The sequence below is a fragment of the Geotrypetes seraphini genome, chromosome 3 (genome assembly GCF_902459505.1).
Source record: "Geotrypetes seraphini chromosome 3, aGeoSer1.1, whole genome shotgun sequence".
Lineage (NCBI taxonomy): Eukaryota > Metazoa > Chordata > Amphibia > Gymnophiona > Dermophiidae > Geotrypetes > Geotrypetes seraphini.
In genome coordinates, this window is record NC_047086.1 from 55,891,239 (window position 1) to 55,908,937 (window position 17,699).

Genomic DNA, 17,699 nt, shown 5'->3' on the forward strand with positions numbered 1-17,699 from the left:
AAACTTAAAAATGGGAGGTGAAAGGGCCTCATAAGTGGAATAGCCTAGGGCCACTTTTCATCTAAATCTGGACCTGGGTATGTACATTTTTATTCTGAGCTTTGTGGGGGTGCAACGGGGTCAGTGAACACAGGGGGGGGGAGTGGTGGTCTTTACTTTGTCTCTGCAGTGATTATCTGGTCACTTTCGATCACTTATACCTGTCTTTGCATTGTCCAACTCACAATGTATAAGCTTTGCCTAAGCTGCCTCAACAAACATTCAATTATCCCTGGAGGACGACTAGGGGCTCCTTTTACTAAGGTGCGTTAGGGCACTAACGCGCAGAATAGCGTACGTTGAATTGCTGGGCGCGCTAGACCTTAACGCCAGCATTGAGCTGGCGTTAGTTCTATCTACGTAGCGCACGGTAATATCCTGCATGCGCTAAAAATGCTAGCGTACCTTAGTAAAAGGAGCCCTAAGTCTACAAGTGGGTCGGCCCACATCCTGCCCACATCCCGCCCTAATCACTCTTCCAAAAACACCCTTCAGCTCTGAGCACACAGCGGGCTTCAGAGGCCTAAAATGTGCCTGGATACATCCAAAAAGTCATTTTAATTATTGGCACGTAGACAAACTGTCTTTTAGATCATCCAAGTGCCGACTTAGGCAGGTTTTTAGACGTATTTAAGTTTCAATGAAGAGCTCTAAACTGTATTTACAGTGTGCTGAAAATGGTACCAAAATACTATGGGGCATATATGAATACTAAGTAGTCTGGAGGGTGGGCTAGTGAACCATAGAGAGGAGGACCCAGGCCCATGAGCCACTCTAACTACTACATTCATGGTGGTGCCCACCAAGAGCCTCCAAAACCCTACTGTACTGCCATATAGGTACCACCTGCAGCTATAAGGGCTATTGGGGTTGTAGACAGGTGAGTATAGTGTATTTTGGGGAGGCTCACCATAACCTATAAGGGAGTTTTGGTGAGATGTTTATGTGGCACCCTTTTTGTGAAGTTCACAGCAGTGCCCTGTAAGGTGCCCCTCTGCTCCGTTGCCATGTCTGGGTGGCCAGTCCATCACAATATTGGCTCCTCCCATGTCCAGGGACTTGGCAAATTTTTGGTCAAGAATGTGATGTAAAGATAGACATAGTGGCAGTCTGAACGATCAAACGCCTGGACGTTCAGGTAGATGATTTTTGAAAAACATATTTTAGACATACTTTTTGAGAATGGACATTTTGCCACTGCTGACTTTGGGCAACTAGCGCCCTATGACCAAATTGGACTTAGATGGAGCTTTTTTTATTATTATGCCCCTTCACTTACTAAAAAAAAAATAAAATTCTAACCCAGTTAAATCTAAGCATGTTACAAAATACATACTTAATCATCAATAAATCAATACATCAACAGACCACACAAATTCATCTAAACACTCCCAAATAATATAATGATCATTCAATAGAAAGCTGCTATTAAACAGTCTAATTCTTTTGTTATGCTTTCTACAGGATCAAATACCTGTGTTATTAGATAGTATCATCGAATGGGAAGCAGGAAGCTGAATTTCCATGCAAAGCAAGACAATCCAGGTTATTGTAGACTTCATTGCTTCTGGGACTCATGTGACCTCGCATCCAAACACTTCTGCAAGAAAATTGGAAGTCATAAACCACCAACAGTGAATAGCGTCAAACTCTTTTTGTGGAAATGGTATGCAAAGAAAGAAAATGTGGTTATGCAAAGTGCAAAACTATGCAACAGGCTGGATTATCTATGGAAATTTGGGGTAAAACATTCCCACTGATTTGAATGCTGTTTTTCTGTGTTTGGTATTCTTTCCATCTTGAAGAACAAATCATTTTATTTCAGGCCATGAAGCTACCGTTAAACAGGCACCAATGGTGAACTTGGTAAGCAATGTCTATGCACTGCTGTATTGAAATCAACAAATTGTGCATTTGTTCAGTTCTGAATACTATAGTTTGACTATTTTTTTCATTATAATAACTGCTATAATAGTCATAAACTGAAAAGGAAAATTGAATTTATAAGCAAGAAGTAAACCAAACTTTTGCTTTGCTCCCTTCTCCCTACCAATTTGATTTCCTATCCAAGTTCAACTTCCAGTTCATGCCTCTATTTTTTTTATTTGCGTCTTGGTTATAATGATGAATTTGTTTGAAGCACAGAATCTATGGAAAGCTGTATTGTAATAAGCATGTAGAAATTTTTTGATTCACTCCTGTAACACCAAGCATTATTTACTGCTGCTCTCATGATTACTAAAGGAACCTATTCACTGATAAGAACATAAGAATATAAGAATAGCCTTACTGGATCAGACCAATGGTCCATCAAGCCCAGTAGCCTGTTCTCACTGTGGCCAATCCAGGTCATAGTACTTGGCAAAACCCCAAAGAGTAGCAATATTCCATGCTACCAATCCAGGGCATGCAGAGGCTTCCCTCATGTCTTAAAAACAGACTATGGACTTTTCCTCCAAGAATTTGTCCAAACCTTTCTTAAAACCAGCTACGCTATCTGCTTTTACCACAACCTTTGGCAATGCGCTCCAGAGCTTAACTATTCTCTGAGTGAAACAATATTTCCTCCTATTGGTTTTTAAAGTATTTCCCTGCAGTTTCATCGTGTGTTCCCCTAGTCTTTGTAATTTTTGACGGAGTGAAAAATTGATCCACTTGTACCCGTTCTATTCCACTCAAGATTTTGTAGGCTTCAATCCTATCTCCCCTTCAATCATATCTTTCCAAGCTGAAGAGCCCTAACCTTTTTAGCCTTTCCTCATACGAGAGAAGTTCCATCCCTTTTATCATCTTGGTCGCTCTTCTTTGAACCTCTTCTAGTGCCACGATATCTTTCTTGAGATAAGGAGACCAGAATTGAACGCAATACTCCAGATGAGGTCGCACCATGGAGTGATAGAACGGCATTATAGCATTCTTAGTTTTGTTAACCATCCCTTTTTCAATAATTCCTAGCATCTTGTTTGTATACTTGTTAGCATACTTGGGCCAGCCAGTGCACATTGAGTAGTTAATAGAGTCAACTAAAAGCATTTTTCTAGGAAAGCCTATGCATTGTACCGGTCGGTTCAGGGAGGAGCAGCTTTAGAGCACCAGGTTCTCAGTTCAAATCCTGCTGTTGCTCTTTGTGATCTTGGGCAGGTTGCTCAACGTTCTTTTGTTTCCACCAAGGATAGAGAAATACCAAATGTACATCATTGGGATTTACTTTGAGCTGCTGCTACTACCACTGAAAAAATAAATGTCACTCCTACTGAATGTATCAGGTTACAAACAAAGAGGCCCTTTTACTAAGCTAAATTTGGCACTAATCCACATCTAGCATAGAAAAATGGTTTAACAGAATAAGGTAAAGCATTTTGTATTAGTTTTGCCATCTATTTTTTTTTTTTTTTTTTTGGGGGGGAAGGGGAGAATCAGGGTTGGAGGATGAACGTGGATGTACTAATCAGCTAGTGCACTGATATTACCACTACACTAACTGGTTAGCCATCCATAACACAGGAGGCCATAGTGTCTCCTACAAGGGGGTGCTGAAAAGTTCTCAGCCCAACCAAGCAGAGAATGACATGCCTATTGTTTCAATCAATGATCTGAAACAACATCAAAACATAGAATTTTGTTTCTGCAGATTGGCACCTAATGAAATAAGATAACACTCTTTGCAGCTACACTGGCCAAATAACGCTCAGAATTTAGGAAGTTGGTTGGTTGGTCTGAGAATTTTTCAGCACCTCCTTGTAAATAGGAGGCAGTAATGGCCTGATTCTAAAAACAGTGCCACTCTGTGCATTTGTCAATCAACCACTAGGCATCCGTTATAGAATCACACATAATGGCACCTAACCGGACAGGCACCTTTAAGCATCCTAGAGGTGGGTGCCAGTATTTATTCAATTTTCTATACCATTCTCCCAGGAGAGCTCAGAACGGTTTACATGAATTTATTCAGGTTCTCAAGCATTTTTCCCCATCTGTCCTGGCGGGCTCACAACCTAGCTGATGTTCCTGGGACAATGGGGGGATTAAGCAATTTGCCCAGGGTCACAAGGAGCAGTGTGGGTTTGAACCCACAACCCCAGGTTGTTGAGGCTGTAGCTTTAACCACTGCGCCACACTGTCTCTAATTTCCCAGCTCCTACCTCAGCTTTTAGCAACGCCTAAGTCAACCACGCCTATTCCCTGCCCCTAACTACGCCTTCTTCTTAAGTAGGTGTCATTACACCTAGCAGGGCACCTCAACTTAGGTCAACATACCAACCACATAGGTTCTCTTATTACAGCAATGGAAATACAGTTAATTAACTCTGGAAGGAAAAGAACCTCAGAAACCCGCTTAGAATCCGGCACAAGGTAAACTTAGTCTGAGACTTATCGATTCCGGCTTTCTATCATAGATGCTGAAAAACCTTCCAGTATCTTAACGAATTAACGCAGAATGTGGTGAGGTATTTAATAAAATTTGGTCCCATTGACTAAATTTGTAAAAACATAATAATGTATTTTTCTTTTCTTTGGTTTATTTATCTTTACACATCCAGGGGGGTGGGGGGTTGGAGGGAGGGGAATAAATATTGATAGTGATATTTGGGTAACTTTATTCTTTATTTGTATTATATATTAGGATATATTATGATGTTATTATATGCAGGAAAATGAAATTATTGAATGATATTTATGTTACCTGTATAGATAATAGTATAATATGTGGAATATCTTTTGTTCTTTCATTTGTATGACACTGTTTTTGATTAAAAACCAATAAAGAATTAAAAAAATTAAAAAAGAAAAACCTTCCAGGATCTTTTTTTAAAAAAAATCTTTATTCATTTCAAATCTTAAATCAAGTATAATATTGATATTTATTGATTAAGCATTCAAATACACCAACAAGACCCATTTTGCTGAGCAAGTCGGTTCATCTGGGAAACCACGGAACAGCTTAATTCAGGGGTGTCCAACCTGCAGCCTGAGGGCCGCATGTGGCCCCGTGAAATATTTTGTGCGGCCCCGGTTGAGGGCGATGCAGTGTTTTCCTCTGCTGCCCCCGGGTGTTTACCGTCTTGCCGGCTCCCTCCTCTGTCTTGCTGCAGCATTTGCTCATTTGTGCGGCCACAGAATCATTTTTTTCGGCCAATGCGGCCCAGGGAAGCCAAAAGGTTGGACAGCCATGGCTTAATTCATTGCTATAATCAATGCAAGGAAATAGTTCAGTAACTTAAACCATTATTTGAATTCACCCTTTCCTTGCTGTATGTGGCACAGTTGAAAAATGGCGTCAATGGAAGTAGCATGAAGATAAATGCGATAAATAGTTTACCTCCTGTCCAGAAGTTCAAGGGCATGAAAGCAATATTAAGATTGTGTGATTTAAGGGTATATCCAATGTAGATATTTAATTTTTAGACGTGTGCATGTTAGATAAGCAGTGCTCTACACATTTTTAGGTGTTATATAGAGGAAACAGTTGTACCTCTATATATAAAACCCTAAGCGCGTATGCGCTGTTGAAACTGCGTGATTCCTTGTGCCATGAGGTATGCTTCTGTGGCAGTCCTCACGGCGCCTGCGCTAACTGGAGGCACGTGTGCCAGCGACTCCTCCCTCCCGCTGCCGCTCCTCTTCAAAGTGGCCTGCTGAGGTTCGCCAGCCGCTGTAGCGAACCTTGCAGGCCGCTCTCCACCTTCCCGACGGCGAGCAGTACTGGGGCAGGACGCCGGGCCTGCTGCACGATGATCTGGGCCGAGAGGACCAGCTCCAGTTGGAGGCATGGAGGGAGGGTAAGAATGGGAGGGGGGTGGAAACGGAAGGGGGCCACGGAGTAGGCAGGCATTGCACAACAGGGGACCAGGGGGAGAGGGAAAGGGGGCTGCTTTGGGGGGTAGGGGGCCACGGAGCACACAGGCATGATAGAACAGGGGACCAGGGGAGGGGGAAAGGGGGCTGCTTTGGGGGGAGGGGTGTGCTGGGGGCAGACAGCAATCATCGGGGGGGAGCAGAAGGGGGCCACGGAGCACACAGGGATGGCACAAAAAGGGGAGAGGGAAAGGGGACTGCTGGGCGGGAGGGGGTGTGCTGAGGGGTATAAAACAATTATGCTTTGCTCTGGGAAATGGGGGGACACAGAAGGGGGCCACGGAGATACAGGCAGGCATGGCGCAACAGAGAAATACAGGTAGGCAGGGGGCCAGGGAGAGACACAGACAGAACGAATGACATACAGACAGCATCCAAGGAGAGAGAAACAAAGAAAAACCCCCAGACAAGCAGACATCTCTAACACCCGTTAATGTAACGGGCTTAAAGACTAGTTTATTAATATTCTCCTATAAAAATTCACAGCATTGGTATAGTAAAAAACTGGAAGGTTTTTCAGGACTTATGATAGAAAGGCGGAACCGTTAAGTCTCAGACTAACTAGTCCTTTTACTAAGGTGTGGTAGCCAATTTAGTGCGCGTTAAATGCTAACGTGCGCCAATAGGTCCATAGGATAGCGCGTGCTAAAATGGCTAGTGCGCCTTAGTAAAAGGACGCTTAAGTTTACCTTGTGTCGGATTCTGAGCGGCTTTCTGAGGTTCTTTTCCTGCCAGTGTTAATTCACTGCATTTCCATCGCTGCAATAAGACAATGAAGGTATTGGGTGTAACATTGGACCAGAGCCTAACCATGAAAGACCAGGTGGACTCCTTAGTTAGAAAGGGCTTTTTCACTCTCTGGAAGCTTCGGTCCATTAGAGCATATTTTGATGCGTCATCAATTAGAATTCTGGTACAGTCCCTCGTACTGAGTCAACTTGATTATCGCCTATTTGGCAATTTCCCAGAAGAATATGCGGTGATTACAACTGGTGAAAAATTCCACGGTCAAGCTAGTCTAGTTAGGATAAAAACTTGTTCTGAAAAAAACTTTCGCTGTTCATGATAACTATGGCAAATTGTAACCTGTAAACTCTCTATTATGTTTATTGGTATTAGACCCCCCCTAGTATGTAGCGAATTAGGACACAACCTTGTTTCATAAACTTTATTCTTTATTTAAAATATTTGATTAAACGCTTATCCAACAATACAAAGCGTTGAACAAAATTTAAAAATTACAGAAAGACAGACGTATCTGCAATATTAAACATATATGTATTAAATTGTTAGACAAACAGGACTAAACAGACAAACACTAATCTTCAAAACAATAGGGAAAGGGGCGGAAATACAATTTTATAGCAAAAATATATTAAAGGGAAATACAATAGGAGAAGGGAATTAAAATCATGAAAAAGATTAGAAAATTAGTGGCCTGAAAATAAAAAACATTTAGATTTATTAAGGTAGGTAGCTAACTCATTAGCAATTATATGCATCCTTGAAGAGAAAACACTTGTACTGTAATTATGTCATATTGTAACCTGTTAACTATAATTTATGTATATTTAACCTGTAACCCTTTTTGAGCTCCTTGGGGAAAACAAGATAGAAAGCAAATTAACCCTCCCACCCCCTTTTACTAAATCACGATAGCGGTTATTAGTGCAAGGAGCTGCGCTGAATGCTCCGCGTTTCTCCCAATGCTCATAGAGTTCCTATGAGTGTCGGGAGCAGCGCGGAGCATTCAGCGTGACTCCTTGCGCTAATAACCGCTATCACGGGTTAGTAAAAGGGTGTGTGTGTAAATAAATAAATATGCAAAAACTAGAGTGGAATTGTCCTAGTCAGAATGATGTACACAGAAACACAAATGTCCTTTAACTCATCTGATGGTTCAAATGACTTTATTCATCCAATAACTCAATGACTCGACGTGTACATGTTTCGGCCAAACAGGCCTGCCTCAAGAGTCTTGAGAGTCTTCAAAGTTATATCGAATAATGTTATGAATGAATGTGTGGGCGTCGCTCATATGTTTGCTACAGAATGAGCACTTCTGGCACAATGCTTGGAGCCTAAAGACGTGTCAGGCGTTCTGTGGCAGAAGTGCGCATTCTGTAGCAAACATATGAGCGACGCCCACACATTCATTCATAGCGTTATTCGATATAATTTTGAAGACTCTCAAGACTCTTGAGGCAGGCCTGTTTGGCCGAAACATGTACACGTCGAGTCACTGAGTTATTGGATGAATAAAGTCATTTGAACCACCAGATGAGTTAAAGGACATTTGTGTTTCTGTGTACATCATTTTGATTAGGACAATTCCACTCTAGTTTTTGCATATTTGATCTTGTGGTTTTGTTTCCCCTGTTTTATTCCTAAATAAATAAACATAATGGCATGCCAAGCCCATTTCTTAGCGCAGCTTAGTAAGAGAGCCACAAAGAGAACCGTGTGAAAGTACCCTTGACTCTTTTGGGAAAGATGATTCATTATCCATGAGCGCATGAATATATATACTTATTTATTTAAAAAAATTATATACCGTCTAAAATGGTTTACATGACTTACATACACAGTGTTAAAATGACAACAAGATAAAAACAAATGCATAGTAAAATAGTCATCTAATAAAAGTAAAATTACATACAATCCTCAAGAAAATACCATAGAGTGAATAGCAGGGCTCTTAGATAATTCATCAATTTTAACGGCATCTACGAAAAGCTGCATCTTTAGTAATTTTCTAAACCTACCTTTTTCACAGCAGTTTCGTATCTGACCTACTAAGGAGTTCCATAACTTAACTCCTGCACAACAGAAAGTCCTTTTACTTGTCTCAACAAGTCTTGGATTAACGGACGTCTTCAGTAAGGACAAACTCTCAGAACGCAGAGATCTCATTGGTGCATAGCTGAGTATGTTACTTTTACATAGGTCCCATCTAGAGCATGTATGGCTCGCTGAAGCATGCACCTGCCTTTGTTTCATGAGGAATGGAAAGCACTGCGCCCACAGGCCGATAATGGAGTGTTAAACACAACAGTCTAAAAATCCCAAATCTCTTCTGGCAGCAGTCAATTCCAGCAAGTATCCCAGCATCCGTTACCATAAATATCTCTGAAATGTGATGGCAGGACAACTAGGCAGACAGGCATCGATCAAATACTGTTCTCACAAGATGTCACATGGAATGGAGGTGAATTCCCGAAACCTGAAATTCTCCCTGCCCTTTAATACTAATTCAAGCTGATCCAATCAGATAAATCACACATGAAACTGAGACAATACAGTTAAGGCAGAACAGTGAAACAGATTTTAATTCTATTAGTTTTTGAAAGTCAAGAAATGGCATACAGATTATTAAAGTAGTCCTAGCCAAGGAGTATCAGGTTCTGTAACACAGTAGAAGTATGAAAAGCCACAGGAGGGAAAAATGAGGTGAAGCTTATTCAATGACCCAGTATGGCTTATTTATTTATTTATTCAATTTTCTATACTGTTCTCCCAGGGGAGCTCAGAACAGTTTGCATGAATTTATTCAGGTACTCATGCACTTTTCCCTGTCTGCCCTGGCAGGCTCAAAATCTTTCTATTGTACCTGGGGTAATGGGGGGGGGGGATTAAGTGACTTGCCCAAGGTCATAAGGAGCAGTGTGGGTTTGAACCCACAACCTCAGGGTGCTGAGGCTATAGCTTTTAACCACTGTGCCACACTCAGCTGCTGTCTCTATGTGTAAGTTGTCACAACAACAGTCTCAAAAAAATTTACCAGGGTAGTTTTCAAATTTGGCTGTTTTTTTGTTAGAAGTTGCTTTATGGTATATTGCTATGTTATCTGACTGATCAATTTGCTTTCAAATATATTGAGGTACCCTTCATATTTTTCAGATTTTATTATGTTTCCTACTGTAATATGTGGAAAAGATGTTGGCTTTTACGGGTGCTATTTGGGAGAGAAAACTAGGCCCTATAATATGAGCATCTGTATCTTATGATCAGTAAAGAAAAATTTTAAAAACTTACTCATTTAATTGATTGGGGGGGGAATAATGTAGATGTAATATATGTTTCCATTGTTATGTTGTAATTCTTGGGGGGTCTTTTACTAAGGCGTACTAGCCGATTTAGCGTGCGCTAAATACTAACGCGTCCATGGAATATAATGGGCGTGTTAGCATTTAGTATGCGCTAAATCGGCTAGCGCGCCTTAGTAAAAAAAGCCCTATATGTTAACCACATAGAACTGCCAAGGTGTTTGCAGTATACAAATGGAGTATTATGTTATGTTCTCAATTTTTGAGGCTTAGTTCTGCAGCAATTTTGAAGAATTTGAAAAGCAAGTAAAAGAGATGAGTAAAAGATTTTCAAAAGAGGTTACTCTAACAGACATACATATAATGGAAGGCTTAACTACATAGTAACATAGTAGATGACGACAGATATAGACCCAAATGGTCCATCCAGTCTGCCCATTCCCTTCAGCGTCTTCTCCCCACTCTGTCTTCCCCATGTTCTTTCAGCGTCTGTTCCTCTCCACCCCCTTTCAGCGTCTGTTCCTTTCCTCTACCACCCTTCCCTCTTGCCACCTCACCGCCCTTCGGCACCCCTCGCGCGGCCCCCTCCCTCCTCCCTCCCACCTGAATCCATCTATCTCCCTCCTTCCCCCTCACCCTCCCGGCACACTTTGAGCAACCCCCACAAAGCCGTCGGAGCCCGCAAACAGCAGAGCTGCTGAAGAATTATTGATTTCAAAGAAAACAAACAAACAAAAAAAATCCCCTATGTTCTATGCACTTTGAGATTCTCTAGGTTTTTCAAAGAGATATATATATATATATATATATATATATATATATATATATATATATATATATATATTGCTTATACATTTGCACATTTTAGAAGAAGATGTATGCTTCCAAAACAAATCTTTGACAATAACCTACAATAGGGACAAAAATATTAGAGATATCATCGCTCTTTCAGCCTTAGGTCCTGTCATTTCTACGTCTTACTCAAGAAAGGGTCATATGACATTTGGCACTCGCACTGCTTCAGGCGCGCACACCCATCTCAAATCCCTTCAACACCTCCAGTAACGGATCCAGACAACTTTCTATAACATAAATATTTTTGGCCGCAGCTTTACTGAACACTTCCAAGTAACAAGTCAAAATTCAATTTACCCATCCTTGCAGAGTAGCTTCTTAATTTCCTTCCCTGTAGGCTAGTCGATAACAACCTAGCTGCCTGTCAAACCCAGTAAGTGTATTCACACTCATATTAAGCTAAATTCTACCCCCTCCCCCCAAGATCTGTGGTGTCACCCTTATCCCACACAAGTATACCGCAACAATAATTCTTTAAACTCTCACCCGATATTGTTGGCCACCTGAAGAACCTCCTTTTCTCCCCACAGCTGTGACCCCTCTACCCAACCCCAGCAACTCCATCAAAACCTTAACAAAATACACTCCATTCCCTCCCCAGCTTCCACCAACCCCAACTCTCCATCACACAAAACCAAAAAGAGGTGGGAATGGGCGGGCAAACTTTCGCACACCACCACCTCACTTTCCCACTCCAAAGCCCACAGAGCCTAACACACTGACCCCACAACCTCCCACCGCCCAAAACAAGAAAACTATAGCCTTTCCTTCTGAGAACAACTGTTCCCAGACCAATCGGAATTCTTCTCCCAACATCCACTTCTTACCTCTCTTTATCCCTAGCAACTACTGTACAAATCACAGCACACAAACCCCTGAAGTTGCCCCTTGCCATCCCTCTTGCAATCCTCCTGCAGCCCCTCCCCCCCCAACCAACCAGTTCCTTTAAATACCAGCCTTTGTCAGCAGCTCAGCTAATGTTCACAGCCCACTCCTCAGTTCATGGGCTTTCCATAAATGTGGTCAAAGTTCAGTTTGTTCAAATTCACTTAATACAGAACTTTTTTATTCATCCTGTTACTGGTAGAAAATATCCATTGAATTGTCTTTCAAAATGCAATTCACAAAATGTTGTTTATATTATCATATGTCCCTACAACCTACTATATGAGGGGCAGTGGAAAAGTTCTTAGTGCAACCAAGAAGAGAATGATGTGGAGCCATGAAACTTACAAAGTTATTCCACACTTTTCTTGACATTTTTTGTTTCATCTCATATCATTGAAATGAAAAGTGTGGAATGACTTGTAAATTTCATGATTCCACATCATTCTCTTCTTGGTTGCACTAAGAACTTTTCAGCGGCCCCTCATATGTAGGTAAAACAACAAGAAATAATTAAAAATCAGGATTCCGGAACGCAAGAGTAAACTCAACACAAACACAGCATTACGGATCAGCCATTGTCTGTCTCTGAAGCATAGGGCTCCTTTTATCAAGCCCTGCTAGCGGGGTTATTGCGTGTGACGTTTCATCACGCGTTAACTCCTGTGCTGGCCTAAAAACTACCGCCTGCTCAAGGGAGGCGGTAGCAGCTAGCGCAGCCGGCGGTTTGGCGCGCAGTATTATGCACGTTAAATCGCTAGCACGGCTTGATAAAAGGAGCCCATAGTTTTGCTGAATTAGGATTTGTTGTTTTCAAGACATTATTATATGCCTCTTGGAGAAGAGGCAACTTAGGCAAGCACTTTTTGGCCTAGATACTTTGACACAAAATGATTTAAACCAGGGGTGTCCAACCTTTTGGCTTCCCTGGGCCGCATTGGCCGAAAAAAAAATTTCTGGGGCCGCGCAAACGCTGCAGCAAGACAGAGGAGGGAGCCATCAAGACGGTAAACACCCGGGGGCAGCAGAGGAAAACATTGTATCGCCCTCGACCAGGGCCGCACAAAATACTTCACGGGGCCGCATGCGGCCCTCGGGCCGCAGGTTGGACACCCCTGGTTTAAACAGTGATATTTATTACACAGTACTTTTGTAAACATTGCTATTATTCTTTGCATGGCATGACAATCACTATTATCTGTGTGTCTCAATACATCATCAAAAATACCTGATTATTTTTATTTTGATGATGTTACTATCAGGAAATGGTGTTTATGCTTATTTTTTTCAATGCTATATAACATTGTGGTATTGATTTAATTATTTTCATTTTTTTACTATTTGCTGTTTTTAGATTGTCATTTGCACTAATAGTGCTTTGTATTTAATGGTAGGATGCCAATAAGCAGCATCTGAAAGGGGGTTTTTTTCTCTTTTACCCCCTCATTTACTAATGCGGAGCACGGGTTTTAGTGCCGACAACGGCAGTAACTGCTCCGACGCTCATAGATTCCTACGAGCGTCGGAGCAGTTACCGCCGCTGCCGGCGCTAAACCCACGCTACACGTTAGTAAAGGAGGGGGTTTGTCTTCCTTGAATAACAGGGTATAGAAAAATTTTCCTTTTAACGATTCAGAGAAGAGGTTTTGTCTTTTTACAGCTAAAATAATTTTTGCTAGATTTTTAATTGCCATGAAACCCAGTGTTCTCAAATTTTGTTATATGAGGGACCGCTGAAAAGTTTTCAGCCCAACCAACAAAGTTTGGCCAGTCTTTATTGAGGGCTTTACACGTTTGTCCTGTGTTATTCCACTTTTTTTGTTCAGTTGGAAAAATACGGAACAAAAAAGTGGAAAATCACTGGACTAACCCCCTCTTCAACAAAGCCGCGCGGTAACAGCCCCAAAGCCCATAGAGATTTAAAAGGCTTCGGGGCTGTTGCCGCATGGCAGCCGCTAGCGCAGCTTTGTTTAACAAGCCTTAAGTGTATAACCCTCGATGGAGTCTGCCCCAACTTTGTTGGCTGGGCTGAGAACTTTTCAGCAACCCTCGTATATATTTTTTGATAGCCATTGGCATGATATATTTAAAATAAACTATGCCATCGTATAGAGATTTCAATATTAATCGCGGTTTGTGCCTCCTGCCTTCTTTCAAGCTTTGTGCAAGATGGGAATCTACAGTATATTTGGATAAGCTACCTTTGTTATGCATTTATAATATTGGTCTAAGGAGCAGTCATTGAATAAAGTTTGCCTCCTCATAGAATTGGCTCCGCCTCATTGTTCCACCTGTGGCTTTTCATACTTCTATTGAATTTTGACCTTAGATGATGTTGTTTCCCTCTGATTTACATATGAAGTTCTGTGCCAATTGAATTAAAAAACAGGAAGGGAATGGGGGGGAGGGAGAAATCTGATCTGTCAGCCAGTGTTTCATCTCCCTGACTGTGCAGGACACTTTGATTTGGATTTTAGATGCACGTAATTATTCATCTTCCAAAATCTTATTTATTTTTCTATCATTTTTATATGCTGCCAAATTGAGTGGCCAAAAGTGGTGAACTGAATTAAAAGCACAAGCACAATATATAAGCAAAGGCAAATAAGTTACATTCAATATAATTAGAGCACATCCAACCAGGGCAGGATTAATTTGTCGAGGGCCCCTAGGCACAAAGTACACTAGGCCGCCCTGCCCCGCCCTATCCCACCATGCGCCCAGGCAGAAACAGGAAGCTGCGTCAGAGGGAAGCTTTGGGCAAGCAGCACCGCTTGCACAATTACAGTTCCTGTTGCCTTTCTTACCCGCGTTGCTTGCTTGTCTTACTTTCCGTCGATGGGGGGAGGCCACATTGCCGATCGGGGTGGGGCCTGCATTGCCGATCGATGCTGGAGGGGCCCATCACCATTTGGAAAAAACAATGTTGATGCCTTCCTTCATCGGGCCCCTCTGACCATTTCGGGCCCTAGGCAAGTGCCTACTTGACCTATTGGTTAATCCTACCCTGCATCCAACCCATTCATAACATACAAAATAAATTGATCCCCAGGTGAGTTATATTCGTACAAGAACAGTAGGTGAGCTAGTGGTCTTGTCACTTGTGCTTTCCCTGGTTCCCTCCATGTGAGGAATAGTGACACTGACAGAGCACTTTCTGATGGCCACTTTCACCCTGAACTCCTAATCCTAGGTCTAGAGTGGCCCAATCTTAAACGGAGAGCTAGCAGCAGGTACCTTCTTCAAAATGGCACTGCCTAAACCCCAGCAATATGAAAGAAATGTGTTTTACAGTTCACGTACTTCAGAATGTACTGAGAGGGCTCATATTGCCCTTATTTGGCAATAGAGAGTTAAGTGAATTGTCAAGGTTGCAAGAAGTATCAGTGGAAACACTCATACTTGTTAATTATGAATTATAAACTTTGAATTTTTTATTAATGTATATCTAGTTAACTAACCCCCTCCCCCTCCTTTTTTTTACAAAAGCACACTAGCATTTTTAGCGCCGGCCACGGCAGTTACAGCGTCGACGCTCATAGAATTCCTATGAGCGTCGGAGCTGTTACCCGCCACAGCCGGCGCTAAAAACGCTAGTGTACTTTTGTAAAAGGGGGGGTTAAGTCAGATCATGGGGGATTTGAATCTTGGGTTCCCTTGTTCTTAGCCCGCTGCTTTAGCTTCTAACCTACCTTTCAACTCTGTTTTCGTTGCTCCCACCTCTACTCTTCCCCTTATCGATGATTTTTCTCTAGTTTCTAAGCATGTCCACTGTCCTTGCAATTTCGGTCATCTAACCGTCCCTTGCTTCCTTCTCCTTGTAAAAGATGATCATCGCCTACTGAAATTGAACTTGCAATCTGGTTAGATTTTGATTCAGTCTACTTCCTGCATGTGGCATAAACTCTGTGGCAGCAGTAAATGATGATTGGAGAAGCGTGTGAGGATCCAGAGAAAAGGCTGGACACATGGCAAAGAACCAAAATTCTTAGAAATGCAAAAGTCACTAAGACTCTTTCGCAGAACTATTCAGTAGCATTCTTTCAGCAGGCACTGTCAAAAGTCAGAAAACCCTCAGCATCCGTTTTCAAATCCAGCTGGCATCTATGTGATGGACGCTTGGAAATATGTCCTGCATATGCATGCTTCACATAAATCAGTTACACACAGTGTCCTTATGCTATAATATTAACATAATCTCTATATGTCCATAGGTGTCTGGAAAATCATGTCATTCCAGGCATCTGGAGACAGCTTTACCAGTATATCTTCAGGAAGATTAACGTGCACATAACTTTAGTTCTTCCCATTAATATTTTCAGGCAGCTTACGTTTCAAGCAATAACTGTTTAAAAGAAAAGACCTTTATCTAGCCAATATTTTCTTTGACTCATCTACTTTGAAAGGACAGCAGAGTTTGTCAGCTGGGAATCAAGATGCAGACAGAGTTCGGAAAACTTATGTGCTGTAATTCTGGAGCTGAAAGCAGACACGTCCCCCTCCCCCCCCCCCCCCCAGTCTCTCTCTGCTAGCTCAAGGTGCCCATCTGAGACGTAGCAGAACCTTGTGATTTGACAGATTCTTGTTGGTTTTAGTCTGTTATTTGACTCTAAAACTCATCTAGTGGAACTTCCATAAAGTGTTGTCAGAAGTCTGCTGACTACAAATTTAACTCAGAGGAGAACAAGTGTCCTATGTCAAACACATCCAGAAAAGTATAGAATGCATTCAAACGCAGTACAACAGACCCTGCCAGCTTCTCTGAATAAGAGAGTATGTAGCACACATTACATCCAGAAGTCTATCTCTTGCCTGACCTGCTTTCGGTGCCCCCTCCTCCCAAGTAAAATGAATTATTGACTTTACAGCAAGACCTCAAACAATGATTTGAAATGATCCCTGGAACCAATGATTTGTGCACATGTTAAAGCACCTATGGCATGTTTATGTGTAAACATGTGTGTGCCAGAGAATATTAACAGGATGAAAAACAAAACACAAACTTTACTGCCTATAAACCTAAACATCGTACAGAGAGATATGCAGGCATGAAAGCGAACCCCCACTGACTAACATGAAGAGCTTACCTTTAGGGCTGTGCTTTAATAATCCCCCCCAGGAGCAAAGGAATGAATGATATAGCGAAAGCTGCTGTAGTGCTCTTGAGGAGTTACTAGACTGGATCTCTCAAAGAGTGGGCGAGGGGGAGGCAGCTCTGCCCTTATTAGTCTCACCGAGGGCGACCCTCCCACTCAGGCAGCAGAGGAAACACTGGAAAGACAGGACAGCCGCCAGCAAGCACGCACTCAGGCTTTTCACGGCAGGAGCATTCCAAGACCCAGCAACCCTGCTGCTGCTGCAGGGGTGCCATTAGCACTGTCAGTATATGAATGAAAAGGCACTTCTTTCTCTCTCTCTTAACGGCAGAGGTTGAACTATGTTAAGAGTTAGCAGAAGAGGCGTCTTTCAAAACCCTTGTTCATTATATCTGAGCTCATATTCTTCAGTGTAAGAGATATGTTTAAAAAAAACCAGAGACAGAATCTTCATGTCCTATTGTAAAGCACTGTAGAATGTTGATATTTATAGATATAATACTTGCTAAAAAAATTAAAAAAAGAAATGACAGGATTTTGCAAGTTAAACATTTCATGGTGTAGAGTAGAGGGATCTCAGATAGAGGAAGAACAGTGGGGGAGGGAGGGTAAGGTGGAATCAGCTGTGGGCTACACCTCTCCTACTCTCTCACTCACAAGTTTAGGAAAATGTAGCCAGTAGGTTAAAGCGGTGGTTCCCAACCCTGTCCTGGAGGACCCCCAGGCCAGTCGGGTTTTCAGGATAACTCTAAAGAATATGCACGGAGCAGATTTGCATGCCTGGCACCTCCATTATATGCAGATCTCTCTCAGGCATATTCAATAGGACTATCCTAAAAACATGACTGGCCTGGGGGTCCTCCAGGACAGGGTTGGGAACCACTGGGTTAAAGTATTTTTAAACGGGATATTCAGCACACTA

The 17,699-nt window shown here is 42.0% G+C and overlaps 1 protein-coding gene across 5 annotated transcripts in view; it reads right to left on the reverse strand.

Annotated features, from left to right (window-relative positions):
* The window catches only part of COL19A1 (collagen type XIX alpha 1 chain), an 885,342-nt gene extending 868,409 nt beyond the window's left edge, over positions 1–16,933 (reverse strand). For 4 of the 5 annotated variants that reach the window (XM_033936699.1, XM_033936697.1, XM_033936700.1 and 1 more), the window contains exons 1-2: positions 16,769–16,933; positions 1,514–1,639 (exon numbers count right to left, since the gene is read on the reverse strand). In XM_033936699.1, coding sequence (XP_033792590.1) covers positions 1,514–1,601 — 88 coding nt within the window. In that variant the 5' untranslated portion in view covers positions 1,602–1,639; positions 16,769–16,933. The remainder of the gene's footprint in view (positions 1–1,513; positions 1,640–16,768) is intronic. The other variant, XM_033936698.1, reaches the window with a different exon arrangement.
* Positions 16,934–17,699: the final 766 nt, after the last annotated feature.